At 39.4% G+C, this 15,856-nt stretch overlaps 1 protein-coding gene across 5 annotated transcripts in view; it reads left to right on the forward strand.

Annotated features, from left to right (window-relative positions):
- MAPRE2 (microtubule associated protein RP/EB family member 2) overlaps window positions 1-15,856 on the forward strand; it is a 71,610-nt gene that overhangs the window by 27,424 nt on the left and 28,330 nt on the right. For 4 of the 5 annotated variants that reach the window (XM_058042313.1, XM_058042256.1, XM_058042193.1 and 1 more), the window contains exon 2: window positions 6,701-6,828. The exons of the other annotated variant lie outside the window; for it this stretch is intronic. In XM_058042313.1, coding sequence (XP_057898296.1) covers window positions 6,708-6,828 — 121 coding nt within the window. In that variant the 5' untranslated portion in view covers window positions 6,701-6,707. The remainder of the gene's footprint in view (window positions 1-6,700; window positions 6,829-15,856) is intronic. 5 annotated transcript variants of the gene reach the window in all.

Here is a 15,856-nt window from a genome sequence, read left to right on the forward strand (position 1 = left end):
TACTGAAATTTTTGTCCTTACACCATGTTAAATAGTGCCTGTCTGTTCAGCAGAAAGCATTACTGTTGCTTTGTTCAGCTGCTCTAAGGTGTGGTTTGAGAGTGCTGTGCACTGCTGTGGTTCATTTCTAACCAGAGTGAATATACCTGGGTGGAAATGGTGGTGGCTAGAGGCTCTGAATTGCTTCCATTTTGTGTAAAGCTACTGATGTCTGCCTTTTCTTGAACCTCTGTCCTTTGTCAAGAATTCTTTTTTTTTTTTAATTAACATCATAGAAATTGATAAGGAACCTTTCAGAGCATGCAAATACTTTCAGCTGTAACGAAGATATTTTGTGGTTAGGTGTTACTGTTGCATTGTACTTGTGATGGCAAAGGTGAACGCTGAAATAAAAAGGAATTTTGTTACTGTAGAGACATGACATTGCTGTTTCATTGCCACAGTTTCAGTGGCAGCAGGAGTGAGAATGTAGATGGAGAAATAAAATCTTATGGTATGGCAATACAACTGGCAGATTCAAGTGAATGCAAACATGACTGGCAGATGTGTCAATGAATGTGGTTTGTCCTTCTCAGGGGGACCTTTAGGTGCCCTGAAATCTTCAAAGCACTAAATAATTGTCCTGGAATTTGAAACTGTTCTTTTCATTTTTGTGAACTACCCCAGTTTAATAACTGGTTAGTGAATAAATTTCTAACTATTTCTAAATGCTATGCAGTATTCAGTGTAATGCATTGCTAGTTATTAGGCCATATCAGAGGATTTGGCTCTAGTTGTGCATATTATTGGAATACTTCTGCTTGTGTTTTTCACATTTGAGGAAACTGAATATCTGAAGAAGAATCAGTATTTTTCTGCCTCACAAATAAGTTTTTTAGGGGGTGGTAAGTTTTCTAAAGCCATATGTAGCACAAACCAGAATTACTAGGAGCCTTTATAAAAGGTACTCAGATTTGGGTCTAAAGCAGTCCTTTAGACCCATCATAAACATTTATGTAGGTCAGAACATCCCAGGATTGGCAGGAAGCCTCTAATTAAAAAAAAAAAAAAAGCCCTAATCCAATCAGAGTATATCTCTTATTACCCTGATTTCACTTGCATTTAAACAGGGAAGTGCAATGAGAACAATAGAAAATATGCTGTTGTCTGTGTTCAGTGATTATCCAGCAATATTCAAGCCATAAAATGTACATGGATTGCCTCAGTTTCGTCTAGACTTTGTAGAGTACTTCACAAATCATTTTAGGTTAAGTCAGATCCATGTGGTAAATGTAAAATGGCATTCAGAAGTGAGTGAGATATACAGAAAATAAAAATATTTTTAGCATTTCAGGGCTAAGTAACATGGGAACAGTGCAAAAGAGATTTGACATTCAGCATTTAAAAACATGACTTTCTCACAGTATTATAATCACAGGATTCTTTTATTCTTTTTTTTTTTTTTCCCATGGCAGTACCTCATTGTGATTAGTCTTGTCTCTGATTCAGTTTCTGGCTACATAGAGCCTTTGTGTTGCTTGCTGCAAATATCACTGCAGTTGCAGCACTCTGATGCCACGGTATTTGCTGCAGAAGTACAGCATAAGTCAAGAGGGGAGAGTAAGAACAGTGTTGTCAGCACTGCACAGGAGCTTTTTGTGTTGATTTTCTGTCTGCAGGACTCCTTTCTGTACAGACAACCTCGAGCACAACTGGTCTCTAATGGCTGTGGCTGCAGCTGTGTGCAGGGAGTGTTCAAGAAACAGGCAAGGTCCAGCTGCAAATCAGTTGTCATTTCAGGATGGTATAAAAGGATGAATTTTTCTTGGACAGGGATTTATCCACTAAATCTGGCAGGTTTCTTCCTTCAGGGATTTCTTTGTTTTTGCAGTAGCTTTAATCTAGAAAGCCTTTTCACCAGCAGCTGCAGCAGTCTCATTCAGCTTCATCTTTGCCTTTCTGCTGTTATCTCCTGCTTTGGTAATTTTTGGTGTGAGATCTTTTGCTTTATTGGCAGCATCTTATCAGGTGCCAGCTTCCAGAAGGTGCCTCTGTACTGTCACACAGAATTTCCACTGCATTTAAAAACTTAATATCTGTTTGTCTCTTTGCACTACTATTTAATACAAATATGTCTACTTGTACTAAATGAGAGGCAGTGGCAGAAATTGGAACACATGACGTTCCACCTGAACACAAGGAAGAAATGCTTTACTGTAAGGGTGAGTGAGCACTGAAACAGGTTCCCCAGAGAAGTTGTAGAGTCTCCTCCTCTGGAGATAATCAAAAACCATCTGGACACAATGCTGAGTAATGTGCTCTAGGTGGCCCTGCTTGGGCAGGGAGGTTGGACTGCAGTGGTCCCTTCCAGCCTTTCCTATTCTGCAGAAATGTGAAGGCCTTGCAGGTTCAGAGATGATGGCAAGTGTGGTGAGCTTTTACACTACAAATAGATCCAGTGCTGTAATGCTTCTAGTCTTGTCATTATTACTGGTTTGTTGTGATACAGCTTCTGCTGTCAACAACTGTTAGTTTATCCCTGGAAAAATAAAGTAAATGTACTTCTTGCAAAACTGTCCTTAAGAACAGCTGGATAATACCTTGTAGCAACTGCAGTTATCTGTAGCAAGAGCAGTGGAAAATACCCAATATCTCAATATCCTATGCTGCATAAAATGCCTTAAAAAATTAATAGACTTTTGGGTGTAATGTTTACCATCAGGCATGCCAAGCCAGTATATTTCTAACCGGGGAAACTGCTTAAGCATGTACATGATTTTCAGCACCTGTCTAATCCTCTGAACTCATGTCTGTGGTGTGTAGTTGTGCATGTGTAAAGTGTTTTTCTGAAATGGCCTAGACTAATATGGGAAGACTCTCTTAGGGTTTGAAGTAAAACAAGGGAGAGTTCTTTGTGCTTAGGCAGCACTGTAACAGCCAGAGGTTTTTGATGTCCCCCTGTCCCTCCTGAAGTGGGAAGTGTGATGTCCTACCTTCAGTCTGCTTTCAGTTGCTATAGAATCACAAGGCACCTCTATGGAATTCTGAAGACACCAGGTAGACACTGGTTTTCAGGCTTGTGTAAGCCTCATTGCAATCTTATGATTCAGAGCCTTCAGTGTAAACAAGTGAAAGCCTAACAAGTTGAAAATGTAAATAATGTTATTGGAAAGAATAAGTGTATTACAACATAAAATCAAGTTGTTAGCTACTTGGCTGTTCAGAGTATGGGCTGTGTGTCTCCACCTGTCCAGCTGTTCTCTGGCATCAGCTTACACATGTTCATTAATATGTTTTGAAGATGGATCACATTTTTCAGAGTACTTCAGCACTTTAGGAACTCAGTCCTGCAGAAAACCCCAGCCCAGCTGTAGACGTTGAGCACAGAGGTTCTTGACTGTTGCTGAGCATGATGGCTCCACTACCTACATCTGCTTGTTCTTTTTTTTTTCCTTCTTTTTTGTTTTGTTAAAGGTCTCTCCGTGTGGCAAACAGGATATGTGTGTATCTGAGCACCAAATTAGAACATGCTTACTGTAAAGGAAACCTTTCCCAGCTGAGTTTATTTAGAACGTAACCAGTAGGAGGGTGGGGAACAAGAGATGCAAAGAGAGGGTGAACTCTTTCAAGAGAAGCAGCTGTGGAATATTCACAGATATGTTAACAAAGCACTTAAGAATGAATGGCAGTGGCATGTTATTGAGTGTTTTAACAAAAATTCTGATTCATTTTGCCTTTGCTTACAACTGTACTCATACACCGTTGTGCATGCTTGTGTACAAATCTGAAGCTCTTGTCTCTAATCGCTTGAACTCGTCTCTAGTAAATAGTCTGAACTTCTGTTTGACCCTTAGACTATAATAATTAATTTACAGAGTGTAGCATAAGTTGTATTACAGGTATCCTTCAGGGTAGCATTGTAAAACTCAAGGTTATTCATTTACTCAGAGTTTCCTGCAGTAGAATTCCCCACCCTGTGCAATGCAGCAGAGGATGTTGTTTGCTCCCCTGTGGGTTGCAGAAGGATGGGTATTTCTCTTTGCAGTTCTTTGTGGAAAAAGGTGATGAAGGAAGTTCTACTTCCTTTCTCTGTGTGTGTGTATTTTCTTGATCTTTTTAACAAAGTGAACTTTCCCTTTTCACTGGTGGTGGATGATGGTTTTTCTGAGCTCTGCATGGCCTCAGAGGCCAATTAAAATGTTCTTGAAGTAGTGGCAATTACAGATCAGAGTAGCTTTATTTCAGATGTTCTCATCTAAATATCTTTAGTTGCTGTAGAATTGTGTCAGTTTATTATTAGGCTCACTAATAATTCTAAGTGAATATTAAATTCATTATTAAGCTGTTATTTCAACCGATCTTACATACAATATTTAACATGTTAGTTTAATGGTGACAGTGGTACTATCTTTCTGTTAGTTTTGTTATCTATATAAAAAGGCTAAAAATAGTAAAATAAAACCCATGTGTTTCAAACTTCAGATGCCATTAGTATCAAAGGGGTTGTTTTCCTGCTCAGTGCCTTCCACCCTGATGTTGAAGCTAAGCTTTTATGGTTAGCCATTATGGTGTAGTTTTAAGAGTAAAAGGGCACTCCCTGTTTCTAAAACTTTGTTCCTAGCACTCGATTCAGTCCAGGCACTTAGTGCATGCCAAGAAAGTGACCTTTGCTGACTCTTCCAGTGAATACAGGGCTGTGTTCACACAGCTGGCTGTGCTGCATGTGAGTCCGCGGGAAGAACGGAGCAGGCTGAGCACGGGCAGATTCCCTCCATGCTCCAGAGCTGCCTGTACACAGAGGATAGGCAGGCAGCCTGGTTCTGAATGAATTTCTGGCAGTGGGTACCTGACTATTGGAGCATGAATTCTTCAACCCTATTTTCTCTCTCCCTCTCTTTTTTCTTTAATTCCTTGTAAAGCAAATTTGAGGACTTTATGCCTCGTGTCTTAATGTCAGTAGAAGGGAACAACTTGAACAACCTTCTGTTTGTGAGATTTGTTTCCTAGAAAAAAAGTGACCTGTATTATAAACTTTGTAATCTTGTATTTAAATTTATTCTCTGTGTTATGTACTAATACACTTACATGTTACCAAGTCAAGTTTTGTGCTGGTAGGTTTTTCCCGTTTCACATTTTACCTAGGTTGCCCCACCTAGCTAGCACACATAACTCTGGGTGCAGTTAATTTTCAGTCTTGTCCCTGCAGAATTGCCTATCAGGTTTGAAAGGGCTACATCACTGCAAATTCTCAATGGAAATAGTCCATGCAGACCTTGGATCCAACAGAAGAGATTCTGCTCTCCTGTTCTCTTGCATTGACTGAGAAAGTTGAGGTCCAAAGCTGGGATGGAAGGACTGGCAACAGAGCTAGACCAGATAAGTGTTAGCTGCAGATTGCCATGAGAAAAAAAGGTGTGCAGTCCCCAGCAAACCAAGAATAATTGTTCAGCTTTGACTCTTTGGTCATTTCTGAGACACTTCACACCTGGATTGCTTCTGGTGGCCTTTCTGCAGTCCGTTACTCACGGGAATGTTACTTACTCTCTCCATCAACTTGATTCTGCTCTTTGACACTGCTGATGAGATAAACTTGAGTGTGCTCATGTTTTCTCTTTGCAACATCTTGCAACAGAAAGATGTGACTAGGGTAGGATAACAGGGAGCAAAGTTCAGTAGTATGTGTTTCTGGTCTGTGTACCTGGGAAGATGATGAAAGCTACTATGAATTGCCAGCTTCCAGGGACGGACCTTTGCTAACTAGAAGAATCTACGTAAGGGGATGTAGCTGTGAAAACTTCAAGCACCGGGTGCCATTTACCAAGGTCTCAGTGAAATGTTGTCTGAACACTGCTTGAAACTGTCTGTTCAAGAAGGACTGCTGACATGACCAGTCAGTGAATGTCTGACTTGATATAAGAGACTCACATTGATTTGTTTAATCTAGACTACCTGGGCTTTGGGACAGACACTGAGTGCTGTCTCTAAAGCATTAGGAAGTCCACTCTGGGGAAGAAAATGCAATTAGGGCTGGAGGATAATGTTGGCAGAAGAACAAATGGGTATAAGCTGAGAGAAAATGTTCCTAATGTTTGAGAAGAATCAGGTTCCACAGCAGCTTTCCAACCACACAGCTGAGGGTGCAAATCTCAGTTGCTTTCAGGATAGATGTTGGTGCACTGATAACAGAGATTATTTGATATTCACTCTGTGACTGTTAGGAACTGAATTAATGATCCAAAAGGGCCCCGTCCCAGTAAGAAATCAGTAATAGTACAGCTACTTCATCATTTAGAAGTTACCTAAAATTAAGTGTTGATTTAGGAAGCCTGATCATCCTGCAGTGGCAAAAAACTGGCAGATGTTGCATCACTGTATTGATGCAGCACAATGTGACAAAATCTTGGGTCTCTGATCCTGTCTGTGCATCTTTTGGTCTGAGTCTGGGTTTTTTTCTACTGTGTTGGCATGAAGCAAAATACCATAGGTTTGTATGTTCTTTAAGTTCACAGTGATAGCCAGAGAAATACGTTCATAGGTTCCAAGAGGACATTGAGGAGGTTTCTTATTATCAAAGAATAAAAATTACCCCTCCTTTCTCAATAAACAAAGAGAGGGTTTTGAGTTTTCTTTCCCTCTTTTGAACAGGAAGCATATATTCATTGTATTTAGAAAACAATTACCAAAATGTCAAAAATCTTTTTTGTCTCTCTTTTTTTCCTAGTTGGGGAATGGCGGTCAACGTGTACTCTACCTCTATAACCCAGGAGACTATGAGCAGACATGACATCATTGCATGGGTTAATGATATATTAGCTTTAAACTACACAAAAGTTGAACAACTCTGTTCAGGTAAGAAAGCACAGTATGCTCTATAAATGTTTATTTTAAAACCACTTTAAAAGTCTGATTTGTTGAAAATAGATAACTTTTAACTTTGACAGAAACCAGTTACTCTGAAAAAAGAGGCTAATGTATGTGCACAGGAAGCATTTTTACGTTTGTGTTAATCATGGGAAGATAAGGTACCTTGGGAAAGCATAATAAAGGCAGAGGTGAATGGGACAAATGTAGCAGGAGATACATAGAAGTAATAAAAAGGTTAGCCAAGCAAGCAAAGAATACAGTGATAAGTTTTTGTGTTTTTAAGCCACTGGGGTGGTATCTTTTCAAATGGAGAGTGGACATAACTGAGGAAGAGATAAATAGAGAACCAACACCACCCCAGATGAACAAAATTCTCCAGCTCATTTTCCTTCCTGAGGTTTCTCAAATCCCTGCGGATGCTTGCAGGAAAAAAGCACAAGAAAAAGACTGAAGAAAAAACATGGATTTGAGGAAATGAGGCTTTAGTTGCTGTGAGGGCTTTAGAGCTTTCAAAGTCTGCCTCTTTCTCTTTAAATCTGAGTTACTGTTATAAGTATATTTGGTAATGAGCCCTGAAAAAAGGGTGATAGTTTGAATACTTCAGACATTTTGGTTAATCAGAGTTGCAACCAGAAGATGGGTGTTAAACAACAGGGTCTGTAACTAGATGGTGGCCAGAAATGACACAGAAAAAGGCTGCTGTTTCACTGTGAATGTACATGCCCCTGGGGAATGATTTCTTTCTGATTTCCAACTGTGATTTTTACATTTGAAGATGCTTGGTGGAGGAGGAGTTTGTTTGTGGTGGAGGAGATCTAACTTAGATTGCTAATTCCAGACAACTAACGTGCTGGGAATATCTTATGAAGGTATTATATTATCTTATGAAGACGGTGCTCAAAGCACATGGAAGAGGAACCACATGACCAGACTTCACCTATTTCTTAGTCTAGACAAAAAAAGTAAATGGGGTCTTATATTCATATATTTGATTTTACCTATCATTCTGGGTAAATTTTCTGTCTCAGAGATGTTCCCTGAAAGATACAAGTAACCCTTTCAGGCTGATTGTCTCATAGCCTATCCTTCAAAAAAAAAAAAAAAAAAAAAAAAATTTCAGCTGCAGAAGTAGAGTACCATACTTGCAGCCTTGCACAACAACCATAAAAATGAGGTTGAAAAAGTGCAGGATAAAGTCAATGTAAGCAACTGATGTAATCTGAACAATTAAAGACCTAGACCATGGGAAATTATTTTTTTAACTGTTATTAAACTTGAAATTGAAGTGTTATCTCTAGCTGTTGTTATATTTACATGTCAGGAAGATAGCCTAAGTATTTTATTTTGGTATATATAAAGACAGAATTCACACAGGGAGTAGCTATAGATAGATTCAGATAGAAGCATGCATGCACACACTGAAGGAGATAGAAACATAGAAGGAAATGGACGTTTGCATCCTAAAATACCCAAAGTTTGCTATTGTTTGAAACAGGAAGCAAAGTAGACAAGTTATTGACTTGTTGCTATGTAGCTATTTAAATGCTCATAAATTGTTGAAAGGAAGCTTTTGAAGTGAGTTCTCAATCAAGTTAAATGTGTGTGGGCTTACGCAAAAAAACCCACCCAACAAAAAACCAACCAAGACATAGAAAACTTCACCAAAACTGTTCCTGAAAGCAGGGGAGAAATGATTGAAGAAAGTATTGACTAAGCAGAATAAAATGAGTTAAAGTTATGTAAGAAGATGAGATAGAGAGAGTTCAGCTGGGTGGGGCAAGAAGGGGAAAAGCATGGGAACTGTTACAAATCCACTGTCCCATTTCATTACACAGCTTCTTATACAAATTTTTCTGTGACCTACAGAGAGGATTTTGGGACACACCTCAAGGGAAGGACTGAAAAAGGGTCAACTCATTGCAGCTCTTAATCCATTCTGTATAAAATTAAATCTTCTCTTCCTTTAGAATTTCCTGGATTGTATTGATTGTTATTGCTACCTGATGCTTCTACATTCTTGTCTTTATGAATGAAAGCTGTTAATGTGAATTTCCCCATTTGGTTTGGTACTCGAACTTGGCGCTTACACATTCCTGTTTTTACATTCATGTGCTTTACAATCCAGAAGGGGCTTTAGTAGCTCCTTATCTAAAGAAGCATTCTAGCACAGTGCTTCCTGTATTCAGGAGGACTTTACTCTCTGAACTGGTAAATCTAAACTCTGATAGATTTTTGCAGACACTAGAGCACAGTAATCTTAATAGGCTCTTCCCATTTGAGACTGCATAGTCCATTTCTCATGTGCAGAGCATCCATGTGTAGTGATTGAAGACAGATGGACAAGCAGGTTTGGGAATCTTTCTGCATTTAATATCGTTTACTGTGTAAACTCTTAAGAAATTTATTAAATGTACACATATTTTATTTAGCCTATTTCTAGCATAGCTTTGAAGAGAGATACTAAGGGAACAATAGCACAAATGATGAGCCAACGAGCAGGCAGAGCACCAGCAAGCAAGCATGGTATGGACTGCAGTTTGAGAATGGCCAGTCTAACTCATTCATTCTGGCATTCCTTGGCTGATGTCCCTTGAACCATTGGCAGCTTTCATGCAGATTAATGCTTGTTTCCATAAAATATGAGCGTTTCTCCAGGACTTCAAAGGGAAGGAATATGTGGGAAACTCTTTGCAGCTATGAAACATTTCACAGCATTAACAGGGATCTGCAGAGCTGCCGTTAACTGAATTTTTATAATCTACTGTAAAATTGTATGGACATTTTCTTCTTTTTTAGAAAAAAGCATTAACATTAGTCATGCTGTTTTATGACTATTCAGTTCTTGCTCATTTTTGTTAATAAGGAGCAATCAAAATGCCAGAAAAAGCTAAATGTGGGGCCAAAAAACGTGGGAGAGGGAAAGCGGGGGGGATGTTATATCTGAATTAAAAGCTCCAAGGAGTTACTTGTAGGAGGTAGGAGCAACCTAGATATGGCATATGCTGGTGTTCAGCACCTGGCTGAGAGGCCTCACGAGTGCCCACATTTCACAGCCAACCTAGCAATAGTTTTTGACATTCAGAACTTAAGCAAGAAGGAATAATGTGACATTCTGTTTTTACTAAAGGCTTTATTCAGAACATATCTGAAGCTTAATGTGACAGTAGTTACAATGACAGAAAAAGCAATCCGACCTCCTTTTCCTCATTGCTGTGGAGAAGTAGCTTCAATAATACACATACTGTAGCAATACCAGCCTGTTTCTCAATTTCCACTTAGAGGAACAGAGCTGCTAGGATGTGGAGCAGCAAAGGAAGAGGTTGGCTTAGTCATAAAGTGTTTGTATTCTTTGGGAGTCTTAGATGTGGTTTTTGTCTCTGCTAAGTAGGCCGAGCAGAGTGCAGTGTCCCCTGAGCTCTCTGAATGCCTGCTGTGGTAGTGACGTGCCAAGAAAGCCAGGTTATGGATGGGTGCAGCCCTGGAGAGCCTTGCTTCAGTCTGCAGCTCCTCTGGCAATTTAGTTTTGAGAACTGAACAGGGAAAATCTTCCAAGCATCTCAATACAATTCTTTTTGGTTTAGACATGTGTCATATTGTCATTGTTTGGACTCTGGGTTTGATTTCCTGCAAAATTGTTTTACCTGAACATGAAATTTATAAACCGTGGTTTTAATAGAAGGCACAGTGCATTCCCTTTAGATTGGCTTTAGAGAGAGCATTTCATTTGATACATGAATTAAATATTATAGAGAACAGTTGAGAGGATGTAATGTCATAGGGGTCCCATGTGCAAAACCCATAGGTTTGGGGAGCAGGAGTTTCATATGAAGTATGACATCAGTTGTTTCTTAAGAGTCATGCTGTTTTTTAAGGAATACGCAGTGGTTTCTTAGAAAGAATTCTGACTAAGCAGCTTATAGCTGAATTTTCTTTAGTAAGGCTGTTTTTCATCTCTGAGGAATACCAAGTGTATGTGTTGCAGGGCTTTTCATGACTGTTAGAGTGTTACATGAGAATATATTCAAAATAAGAGTCAGGCAGGGGATTATAGAAGGCTTGCATATGAATTAAAAAGAAATAATACCATGTCTACAAGCTATATAATGTCGAGGAAATGGTAAATTAATAGAAAGGAAACTGTGGCCTGGAGCAAGGTATAATTTTTGACTTAGCTATACTTCTGTGATTCTATGAGATTAAGGAGATACAGACTCCCCACTTCCTGTATTTGAAAATTCTGAGTAGAATTATAAACTTGCAAATTGTCAGGCCCCCAGTGCATGCAGACCTTCTGTCTTTGAAGACTTGTATGCAAGGATCAAGGATTGAATGTGGGGTTGTTTTTTCCTTGCTTTTAATAAATGGCTGTATTATAAAGAAAGCATGTGGTTTGACATTTTCAAATTTTATTCTGGGGGTTAGCTGCGTAGGATTTGTGTTTCCATGCCTCAGTTAACCTATAACTTCCTACATGCTTATTGCTAAAATCTGCCTTATAGGGCCCTGTTGGAGCATTTGGTGCCAGCATTCCTCTACAGCCCAGTGTGCCTGAGAAGCCAAAGCATGTTTCCATGTTGGTGGTTTTGGTTTTTTCCCAGTTGGCAGCCTTGCAGAGCTTGGGTCTCTAGCACAACTTGGGAACATGATTAAAATATGGCTTGATCCCATTTGCACTCTGTAACTGAGGCATGTTTCAAGACACTGGCATGTTGTCCTGAGGTCATGCAACACAGAGCATACTCAGTGTCAATGACTCTCTGATGTCTTCCATACGATATTTAGGATTAGAGGGATCCCATGAATGTTAATGATTGGATTTAAATCATTTCCAAAACTTTCTGAAGAAGCTTGCAAAGCAGTATCATGGGATTCCCAGCCAATAATTTATTTTTTTAAATGTCACTCATTAATAATTCAGGAGGAATAGAACTTGAACAAGGTTTTTGCTTTTTAAAAGTAATTATTTAATTACTCATAGCACTCACTTGCAGTCAGTTGCTTGATTTCCCTCTGGTTTAAAGAGCTTGTTAGATTTTTTGGTACTTTCTTTAGGCATGATGAGTTACACAGCTATTTTAAGTTAAATGGGAACTGTGTTTTCTGAAATTGTTCTGATCTTCCTGTTTAAAAATTAATGATTCCAAAATAAATTATTGCCAAAATTTAAGTATTAAAAACTCTGCTGTGTATAATTTATGAGCAGCCTAATGATTTACATATTTAAGAAAAAGAGAATGCAAGTTAACACAGGGGAAACCTCCCTGCAATATTATTTAAAATGATCAGTGGATATTCTGGATTACATCACACACGTGCTCTACCTGTGTGGAACAGGACTTTTAGAAGCAGATATTATTTGGGTGCACATGATCTCAGGGGCTGTTGGTAAGGCTGGCAGGAGGTGCATAGTTCTTTTAGGCTGTTTCCTGTGGTGACAGCACTGCTTTTGGGAGCTCCCATCTGTGTGCAGGCACTCACCCTGCCCTCTTTGAGGCAGCTGTGCTCATGCAACTGTGAGCAGGAGGGCAGGGCTGCACTCCAATCAGCATCACTTTTAGGGCTTTTTAAGTGCCCTCCCAGGTCTGTTGCTGGGAAGGGTTGAAGCTGGGCCCTGGTGGCTTCACTGATGCACAGCCCCATAAAAGTTTGCTTCTCTACAGCTAAGTAAGTGGTAAATTGATGTGGTTTTGAACATTCACTGGGAAATGGGCTGAAACTTTTAAAATTGTAGTGAAGGCATGGGGGGAGTGGAGGGTGTGTTAACTGGAGAAATAAATTATGTTGACCTACACACTAGGTCATATAGGTGCTGCTGGAAATGCAAAGAGGAATTTGAAGACCGTGGTGTCTCCAGTGGAGCACTCAAGATAAAGCATTCTGTTTTTTAAACACGTGGCTGTATGTAACACAACAGTATGCTCACAGACATGGAGTCATAGAATGATTCCTGTTGGAAAAAACTGTAAAGATGATGGAGTCCAACTGCCAAGTCCACCACTAAACCATGTCACTAAGAGCCACATCTATATGACTTTTAAATACCTCCAAGGGATGGTGAGTCCACCACTTCCCTGGGCAGCCTGTTCCAATGTTTGACAATCCTCTCTGGGAAGAAATTTTTTCTAATACCCAATAAACCTCCCCTGCCACAACTTTTCTTTAGTTCTGTTGCTTGGGAGAAGACACTGATCCCCACCTGGCTACAGCCTCCTTTCAGGCAGTTGCAGGCAGTGAGAAAGTTCCCCCACAAGTCTCATTTTCTCCAGGCTAAACAACCCCAGCTCCTTCAGCTGTTCCTCATAAGAGTTGTGCTCCAGACCCTTCACCAGCTTCAATGCCCAGTTTTCAAAACAACCTTTGACTTGCATACCAGAACACCCGTATTTGAAATCCAAATGAAAATGTGTGCTCTGATACTTGAGTTGAAAACCTACTGCTGTGTGCTTACCTAAACATCACTGCTGAGGAAGCAGCTCTAGAAAGCCAAGCTGAAAGACCAGCCCTAAGTGCTGCTGTGCTGTAAACAATGATTGCTGGCATTTGTGGGTTTTTTCTCTCCCTTTCTTACCAAACTATTAAGTCACACGTGCTCCTTGCAAGTCACTGGTTTTTCTTTTTGATTGTTGCTGTTGTCCCAGCAACAGAAATACAGGGTGTGTGCAGCTTTCCATCAGTGCAAGCAGCCACTGTGAGCTGAAGCACTGATGACTAATTCATACACAAATCATCCTGTATTTTCCAACTGCATGATCAGGTGGTTGCAGCTTTGGAGAGAATGAATAATTTGAAGGAATTTGTATCTAACACAACTGGATATGTGTTTTTGTATTATCTAAATATTTCATTAAAGCAAGCAAACTAATTTTATTACAGTAAAAGGTGCAGTCAGCCTTTTTCCCAAATGGAATTTTTCAAAAACTGAATGTATGAAAATCAAACTGAGGCCTGGTTAAAATGTTTAAACTTGATTTCTATGCAGTTTTAGAACAAAGCCAATACTAAACATTTATACCAAATTTCTAGTATAGAACATAGCTCTCTTGGCTGTGGTGTGGGTATCAGAATTAAAAGAAATCAGCCCTACCCCTGCCCCAGTAAGACCCTGTCTTTTCATGTGCCCTTTGTTTTCCGTGTTGGCTGGTGTGATTTTATATCCTTTTCTGGGATTTTGCTCCCACACACTGCAGGGATTCAGGGAGGAGCAGTGAGGGACAGTCTTTTGGCATTACATTTCAAGGATTGACCTAATTTGTGTAGGGCACACACATATTGGCTTATATTTATACCTGCTTATATTCATAGTGTTTCTACTAAATATTTTATTAGTATAATAAGTTCTAACTATAGTATATTAAAAGCAGTCACTTTGAAAAGAAAGTTTTCCTTTTAATTTATAAATATATAAACATCAATGCTAAAGCATCTAATCTTGGTTTCAGATCTCTAGTCAGAAATCCAGGAAGTTTACTGAGTGGTAAAAACTGGTTGCAAACAGGATTCTCTTGTCTTCATTGTTACTTCCTTTAATTTCCTTTTGATTTAAATAGTGAGGAGCAGAAGTATTTTTGATAATAAAGAAAATACTTCTCTGCATTTGTGGATTCATCAGCCTCCAGGTGGTGAAGGAGAGGAGAAAAACTGAAAATCTCTAATGATGCAGAGTGCATATGCTTCAGAGCAAGCTAAGTCAGCATGGACAGTCTGGGGAAAGAAAGACAGAAGCAGGGAAGAAGACATACAGGACAAAAGCTGAAAGTAGTTCAGCATTGCTTACTGTAAGGGACTAGTGAAATATTGTCTACAACTCTGAAAATGCTGTAAAATACTCAGTTTTCATAAATTTGGTAGTAATTTTGCCACTGCATGTGGCAAAATTCTTGAATTTTAATAGTTTTTAATAACCACCTTTTCAATTGGGAGTTTGTTCTCTTGTGTCTGAATTCTGCCCTGACATCAATTCCCCTCCTCTGGCAGCTGCTTGCCCAGCCTGGTGGATGCAGCGCCCTCCCTCCACTTGCTGCCTGGGATGCCCAGGGAACACCTGCAAAGCCCTGATGCTGCTGGGCTCTTTCTGCTCACTAATGGGGCTAAAAATAGCACTGCTGGGGGTGATTTCAGCACAGCCACGTCTGCAGGCTCATTACAGAGTCTGGCCCGTGAATATCTTGTGTAACTAATGGCTGCATCAATATTCTAGATCAAAACAGAAAAGGATTTTTAGCCAGTGATTCTAAATTGCTTGTTAGCTAATAAAGGATCAGAGGTTTTTAACATTGATCCCTCTTCTGCAGTGCCACCAGCTGTACTTTTCATCTTTCATTTGAGTAGATGTCAAATTATTTCTTTTTGTATGTGCATGTGTATGCATATAGAAGTTTTTCAGTCAGAAGGATAGATTTATTGTGAGAGCTATTCTGGCAGTGTGTTTTCCACTTCCCTGTACACATTGGATAAGATTTGGGGGGGGTTGTTTTTTTTTAAGGTATGGGGGGATTGTTGAGGTTTTGTTGGGTTTTTTTGGCTTTTTTTCCAGCAAACATAGGGAAGATTTTTAATACTGAATAAAACACAGTAGCATAAGAATTCTTTTGTTTGTGTAAATTATGCAAGAGGTATGTCACAAGCCATAATGTCATTATCTCTATTGTTGTTTTCTTTGTATTCCATTAAAAAGATTCTTTTCTCTTGCACCTGCATTGAAACATCAGTTGTGTAGTACATTGGATAGGCCCAAAGAGCTGTCCCATATGCAGAGGAGCACACAGATATGCTGTGGCTGAAAGGTGAAGGCATTGCAGTCTCACATCTCTTCAGTGGGGCTCCCCTTTCTGCTGCCTCCAGGAAATCACAGCCATGGGCAGTGTAGGCAGTAGTGTCCCCATTCTGTTGCACTGGTGTTTCCCATTTAAATGTAATTTGACAGCTACAAGCTTTAGGGGGTAAAATTTAAAATTATAAATAAACATCTATATAATATTAAATACATATATAACCTTGATGTCCAAAATCAGGT

Source organism: Melospiza georgiana, chromosome 1, assembly GCF_028018845.1.
Source record: "Melospiza georgiana isolate bMelGeo1 chromosome 1, bMelGeo1.pri, whole genome shotgun sequence".
NCBI classification, from domain to species: Eukaryota; Metazoa; Chordata; class Aves; order Passeriformes; family Passerellidae; genus Melospiza; species Melospiza georgiana.